Source organism: Cucumis melo, chromosome 5 (assembly GCF_025177605.1).
Source record: "Cucumis melo cultivar AY chromosome 5, USDA_Cmelo_AY_1.0, whole genome shotgun sequence".
Classification (NCBI taxonomy): domain Eukaryota; kingdom Viridiplantae; phylum Streptophyta; class Magnoliopsida; order Cucurbitales; family Cucurbitaceae; genus Cucumis; species Cucumis melo.
The window spans coordinates 3,804,045-3,811,494 of record NC_066861.1 but is presented as its reverse complement, the minus strand read 5'-3'; the positions used below and the strand labels follow the sequence as shown (position 1 = coordinate 3,811,494).

At 29.8% G+C, this 7,450-nt stretch overlaps 1 protein-coding gene across 5 annotated transcripts; it reads right to left on the bottom strand.

Moving 5' to 3' along the window:
• Positions 1 to 2,823: 2,823 nt before the first annotated feature.
• Positions 2,824 to 5,527, bottom strand: LOC103491269 (heat stress transcription factor A-7a-like). 5 transcript variants are annotated; one of them, XR_007821164.1, is made up of 4 exons: positions 4,793 to 5,527; positions 3,780 to 4,604; positions 3,191 to 3,244; positions 2,824 to 3,105 (listed from the first exon to the last, which is right to left on the bottom strand). XR_007821164.1 is itself a non-coding variant. In XM_051085235.1 (2 exons), exons 1-2 carry the CDS (start codon positions 5,093 to 5,095, stop codon positions 3,858 to 3,860), a joined length of 1,050 nt encoding a protein of 349 aa, XP_050941192.1. In that variant the 5' UTR covers positions 5,096 to 5,527; the 3' UTR covers positions 2,824 to 3,857. The 5 variants fall into 5 exon arrangements, 1 of the variants encoding a protein (XP_050941192.1); XR_007821162.1 differs by having other exon boundaries at positions 3,191 to 3,385; positions 4,793 to 5,523; XR_007821163.1 differs by having other exon boundaries at positions 2,824 to 3,244.
• Between the last annotated feature and the right edge of the window lie 1,923 nt (positions 5,528 to 7,450).

Here is a 7,450-nt window from a genome sequence, read left to right as displayed (position 1 = left end):
AAGGGTTACGAAGGAAGTGTTATGATAATGTTTTGATAAGATGTGTTTGGGAGAAGGGTTATGTGGGTAGGGTTATGATACATTAAGGAAAAGTTGAAGAATGGTTTGAGGAAGGGTTAAGGGGCTAAAACTAGGGTTTACATAACCCTTCCCCCAAACGAGAGTTGGATTACATAACCCTAACCCCCATAACCCAACCCTTCCCCCAAACCCCTCTAAGTGTTTAAAATATTTTAATTTGAGTATATCACAATAAATGGTAGGCTCTGATATGTCTCTCAACATTTCATATACCAACCCTTTTGAACCAAATTGCTTCAGACTTACAAATATGGTGTTATCCATAGACCAATGTTAAAGTCCATTTTATCAGTTATATAATTTTGTTTTATATTTTATCTTTAATTTGAGAAGTAAATTAAAAGATTTATATTATATCCTTGTCCTTTATCTTTAATTTGAGAAGTAAATATATTTCTATTATATCCTTGTCCTTATCCTTAATACATTAAACTGATCATAGAAAAAAAAAATTCATTTTAACTGATTTGCCAAATTCTAAATTTACACTATTAATTAACTTTAACGTCAATCTTTGAGTTATTGTTTTTAATTTATAAAGAAGGTATTCACACAAGTATTATCATTTTTTGTATTAATGTTAATTTTAATTTATTGTCATTTAACTTACATTTTTAAAAAATAAGGTAAGAAAAACTCTCGCATGTTGTTTATAATAAATAATCATTTTACCTTCTATTTGATTTGTAATAAATAATTATTAATTTTACAATGAATAAAAAAAAAAGAGAAAGTCACCACACATATAGTTAAGTAAACAATCATCACATGGGTGAATAATGTTTTTAGAAATCATTTAAAACATTTAACACTATTTGTAATAATTTTGTACATACAAAAAATAGTTTTGATTTCCAAATTCCATAACTTAAAAAATATAAGTTATTTATAATATAGGAAATAAATGCATATGATTATTATAATAAAAGAATTTTGCCTTTTTAAAATTCTATAACAAAAACAATGAATAATCCAATTTTAGTATAAACACATATGCGTGATCCAATTTTAGTATAAGCACATATGCGTCATTTGAGTTAAATTTGTTATCCAAAGTTTTTGTTGCTTTAAAATTTTATCTAATGCCAACTCAAAGAAAAATTGATCTAAGGTAATGTTAATATTTACATTTTATTACATTCTATTGTTTTGTGAGTTGGTTTTTATTTCCACTTTAGAATTGTAGACTTAACGGAGCATATGCTAAAACTAATAAGGAAGAAACGTACGAGGTATTGAAACTTATCGTATACTTTTGTTAAATTTAATTGTTTATCATTTCCTTATTAATTCTATTATAATCATTAATAATATTGTTTATAGAGATTTAAATATAGTTTACTTTTTAAGCTTATCACATTTATTACTTAAATTTATAGTTATACAACAACTTATGTAATATGTTTTCTTTTTCATGCAATAAAAAGTAAAATTAGTCTATACAACGTTTTGATCAAAAAGCTCAATGATGTTTTAGAAAAGGAAAATATTATAAAAATTCAAATGTTAGAAATGTAACAAAAAAAAAAAAAAAAAACAGTGTATGTAAAGATGTATTCATTTAAACTTTATTATATGCCTTTATTATTATTATTTTTTAAATTTACCACTATAATTTATTCATTTTAGCCACTCACGTTTTAAGTTATCTAATTATATTAAATTTATCTTCATATCTCAGCTTGAGGATCTATTTATAATAATTTAAACAAAATGTTTTTCAAAAATGCAATTTCAGTGTGACAACTTTTTTTTCAATATTTTTTAAATGTTTAATTCAAGTATGTGCAATTTCATTAAATCTTAAATTATGTAATTTCATTAAATCTTAAATTAACAATCAGTTTACTATTGTTTTTTTTTTTTTTAAGTTTTCTTCATTAACATTACAATTATTAATTATTAAAATTATGTACATAGTTCCTATGAAAGTGAGAAAATTTCACGTATAGAAAAATTGTCAAACTATTTTCGATCAACCTTTATAGATGATAGAGCTTTGTCAATTCCTATTAGAATGAATGACAATCTTCTAACAAACTCTATCACTAATAAACACAAAAAGATTTCTATCAATTTTTATAGATAGACATTGATAAACTAAATTTTGTAATTATAACTTGTAAATAGTTTGAACCATTTTTCTATATTTAAAAAGCCTTCCGTGAAAGTTATGATTATTATTAAACTAATTTTGATTAAAAATAAATTCAAAATTTATTGAAAATATGAAAACATTTAATTTATGACTCATTAAAAACATATAGATTAAAACAATGAAATGCAACCCAACATACACGGACCAAAATTGTATTTGGGTATTTATTTTTATCATTATATTAAAATCAATACCATGACATTTTTTTTATGGACTAAAATTTACTGATTGTTGAGCTTCCACTGTTCAACACGTGATCAAGGATCATAAGAGCATCATATATTATACTCATCTTTGTGCATCTATTCATTTATTCAATAATAATTGTTAAGTGACTTGCTTTTTGTTTTTCTTTTTTTCTTTCATTTTCTCTTGGAATAAAATTTTAGACAACAAGAAACACGTCAAATTTTAAACAAAAAAACTAATCTAAATCATAATTTACAAATCTCAAAATACCACTAAACAAACTCATGTTTAATGTACATCTGCATGTGAATTAAATACCCATTAACCCCCCAATAATACCCACAAAGCTCTTTCTTTTAATACATGAAACATCATAAGACAATGCAAAAGGAAAAGAAAAAAAAAAAGGTAATGGGATGACCCATGAATACCATTTGCATATGATAAGGTAGTGAAAGGTAATGGAGAAATATCTGGGATTTTTTTAAAGTGGGATGACAATGAAAACTCAAGCTCAACACCGACCATTCCAAAGCAACTCTCACAAATGGACAACACAAAAACAAACAAAGAATCAGACCGACCCACACTTTTTAACTACCAACTGCTTAAAGAGAAAAAAACCAACTTGGGTCCCCTTCCATTTTGGCTTCTTCTGCTGCAACTTTCCTCAATTTCTGGCCACAAATTACTCTTCTTTTTATTCCTACAAAAGTCACAAAAAAACATATCGCAGTAATGGGTTTTCAATGAGAAACACACCTTCATTTTACATTCATCTTGTGGCTACCACTGTCCTTCTCCACCTAAATTTGCCTGCAACTCAATAAAGCCAGGAGAAAAAATATTAAGGGGGGGTGATTTGTTGTGGGAAAATGAAAGTCAGAGAGAGAGAGAGAAAAGAGAGAGGAAAAGACAGTTTCCCTTTTAATACTGTGCTTGCCAAGATTTCCCATCCTGTTAATTCCAGACAAATCAGAAGAGAGTAATGGGTTTTGGAGGAATGTTTGATTTAATGTCATTAAGGCCCGTTTGATCATCATTTCGTTTTTTGTTTTTGAAAATTAAGCCTATTTCTTTTCTTACAAAATAACTTCGCCTTTGTCAAGTCCTTGAGTTGAATTCTTAGTAAAAATCTAAAAACAAAAACAAGTTTTCAAAAACTACTTAATTTTAGTTTTCAAATTTTGATTTTAGTTTTCGAAAACTTTTGGTAAAAAGTAGGTAACAAAAAGATAACAAAAAGTTGAATGGATGTTTATAGGCTTAATTTTTTAAACCAAAAATCAAATAGTTACCAAACGGGTCCTAAAAAAGTGGGATGTGAGAAACAAAAACTGTATTTTCTTACCTAGAAGAAATGGAGATCTGAAATGAACCAAAGTGCAAAAATGGCTATGTCAGATTTGTGTTTTCCAGCTACCTTACTTTAGGGGATTGAACCTAAATAGCCGAAGCGATCGCTTAAGGCTTCCACCATGTCGTCGTTTTCGTCTTCTTCTTCCATTCTTCCACTGAAAAACTCTTCCCAAAATCCCTCATCCAACTCTGTATCTCCACTCTCTGAAGCCTGTTGCATCTCTTCCTTTACTTCTGTTTCTTTCTTAACTGCCTTCCTTAATCCTTGCATTTCCAAAGCAAGTGCTTCAAGTTCAGATACTTCATATCCACAAAATTCTATAGGCTCAATCTTAATGTTTGAGATGCTTTCTTCTTCACTGCTTCTGGAGCTGCTTGGTACTTGGTCAATAGGCCTTCTTCTCTTCTTTGTTGCAGCTTCTTCAGTGTCCCTTTTCTTTTTCTGCTGGATTAATTGGTGAATGAAGTCTGGATTCTGCATTGCTCTTGCTAAGAATTTCATCATCTGTCGCTGTTTCATCTCTGTCCCTTGCAGCTTTTGTTCCATTGCTTGTATGTAAGCTCTTGTATTTTGCTGCTCACGCCTTAGCTTAACTAGTTCCATCATCACCACTTGCTTGTCCCGTTTCAGACGGTCGAGTTCGACATCGAGTCCAAAACGACCAATCTCGACACAAGCACTGGGTTCTTGTTCGGAAGGCAAAGAGTCGGTGGTTGGTGGTTTTCTTCTCTTAATAGTTCTAAGGAGATGCTTTTGGCCTCTCAAGAAACCTTCATTTGCGAACTCCCATCTCTCTGGATTAATCTTCCTAAAACCCTGGAATCATAATTCCTTTTCAAAACTCCCCACCCCAACTAAAGAAACTCTAAACCAGAATTCACAAAACTAGAGAAACCACACAAAATACTAAAAAGAAAAACTTATATAAGAACCTCTAACCATTCTATCTATAAATTAAATTTACTCGATCTTAGAAGTATTATTGAAGACATTTTGAAACTTACATAAGTGTTGAGCTGCCGGATGAAGCTTGAGAAGTTGTTATGCTTGAAGAACCGAGGAAGCAAATTAGCAGAGAAGGCCTTGGGATCCCATACAATAAAGCTGATTCCTCCCCTGCCCCAAGAGATAATGTGATCGGTAATCGGATCATCCACAATATCAAATGTCTTGATCAGAAATGGCGGTGGACCAACATCGTAAAGACCCTCCATCGGCTGCGGCGTCGGCGGTAAGCCATAACCGCCGCCTAACTCCGACGAGCTTGGCCCCCAAGCCTCCCCCTTCACTGGGTATTGAGGATTCATCGTTACAAGAATTACAAAACAAAAGAAGAAGAAAATGGGGGGTCCGATGGTTACAACATCCAATTCAAGAATCAAATGGTATGATTAATGAAGAACCCCAGAATGAGAAATTGGGGAGAAATTAGAAAATGGGTTTGGGTGAATTGAGTTGAAATAAGAGGAGGAGGAGGTGGAAGAAGAAAACTCAGGCGATTATGGGAAGTGGGTATGGAAATGGGAAGAGTGATGAGAGGAAAAAACTAAATGGCAGTGAAATTGAAAAGAATTAAATGGAGAAGAACGAGGATTAATTGTGAAGAAATGACAGAAAAGCCAAGGTGATGATTGCGAGAGGACAGACGCGGTTTCAATTCTTCATATCAAAAATTTAAAACGTCTGTTCGCATCACAAAATTAAAGGAAAAGAAAATAATAAAAATCTCTTTTTGAGGGGTGGTTGTTCTTTCGCGCTTTCTTTTCTTTCTTTCAAACGATTTTTTTTAGTAACCTCCTTTGTCTGCCTAAACTCTCAAATTAAGTGGTCTCCATTTCAAATCCTTAGCTTCAAAAAAATATCCTTTAAACGTTGAAAAGCTTTTTGAAAGTCCAAAAATAACATTTTTTCTTTTTGAAAAAAGTTCTAACTATTAATATATACGACTTAGTATATATGAATAGGTTTGTACCACTATTTGAATCTTTATTAATAATAATAGTTTTTTGGATTGTATTTTAAGTAAAGCAAAATGTTAATGTTTATCAATAATAAACTATAATAGATATTGATAAATCACTATCGTTTATTACTAATAAATATTAATAGATTATTGTTATCATCTATTACTGAGACATTTTGTAATATTTTTAACACTTTTCATTTAAAACAACTATTTTTTTTTATGGTTAAGAATATTAATGCAACTTTTGAAAGTATATGAATATTTTTTAATTGTAGTATCTACCCATTTTCATCTCTTGCTATATATATAATATATATATAAAGAAAATTGTTTAATTCTTAATATTTGTAAGTATCTTATATTGGAAATGACTTATTGGGCTTTGCCCAAATAGCAAAGCAACAAATCTTTGTCCCACATTGATAAATCTTGAAGTGGGAAGAGGATATATAAACTCAAGTGTTGAAAGGGAATTACAATCTAAGTAAATGGTGATAGTATAACCTTGTCCCACACGTGCATGTCCGACAACCTTCTCGTACTTTCAGGGCAGTGGTTCGTCACGGAACAGCAATTAATCTGATCGACCTTATTTTTCTAACATCTTAATGGCTTTTCCTTGCTGAGTCCATATCAATAATTTTACCTATGTAACAACCCTATGTGTTTTTTTTTTTTTTTTCAAATTTAAAGATATTAATAGAAAGTAGAAAGTCACAAATATTTCTTAAAATTTAGAGGAAAAAGAAAACCCAGATGAAGAAGAAGTCAATTGAAAAGGAGAGAGAGATTAAAGGACAAACAATGTCCCTTTTATGAAGATAAATAATTAGTTAATGCAGAAGTCTATGATTTTTGTAAAGAGAAGCGGACCAATATTATCTTCCAAATCCGAGTTCCACAAACGGCGTCTTGTTTATGTACGGACGAAAAGCAACTTTGTCTTCAAGTGCTTCAACATTAGTAAACACATGTGTTGTTTATTTAGATTATAACTATTTAGTTTTAAACTATTTGTTCTACTTACTTTAAATAATTATTTAATCTTTCATGCTTTCAAATTTTTCATAAATTTAATAGCTACTATATACCACAAAAAAATTCTTTATAATAGATAATTGGAATGACTTTTTATTAGTTAAATCTTTATAGTTTACGGAAAGAATTGATTTCCAACAAATTTATCCATTTATATATGTAAAGAGTTTCATTAAATTTTAATTATATTTTACCACCAAGATTATATTGTTAGTTATTAAAATTGATGGATTAAGTTTATAGGTTAAATTTGTTTTTTAACCCATGATTTATTAATTATTTAATACGATAAATATATGTACTAAATAAACAAATAGTTCAAAAGAAATTTCTAGGCCTTCCTTGAGACTTTATTCCTTTATTTTGTACCCTACTTTCTATAAATAGTAACTTCAACAAGAAGGTTCTGGAGATTCTTCCATAGTTTTTTTAGTTGTTTTTTATAATTATCTAAAAAATGTTTTTGAAGAGTAAAGTTTTATAAATATTATGATAATATGTGTTAAATAGATGGTGTTTATTGTCAAAAGTGGCAATTTATAACTACTCATTTGTTGTCTATATGTCTCAATATGTTCATACCATTAAGCTGTCACACGCAACTCTAAGGAGCCGTTTGGCTCAAGGATTATCAATGTGGGGTTGCCCAACCCTTGTT

Excerpts from the sequence above, each read along its gene's own strand:
- LOC103491269 (XM_051085235.1), bottom strand. The coding sequence starts at position 5,095 with ATGAATCCTCAATACCCAGTGAAGGGGGAGGCTTGGGGGCCAAGCTCG. Across the intron at positions 4,605-4,792 it reads TCCGGCAGCTCAACACTTAT|GGTTTTAGGAAGATTAATCC; the intron begins GTAAGTTTCAAA and ends TTATGATTCCAG.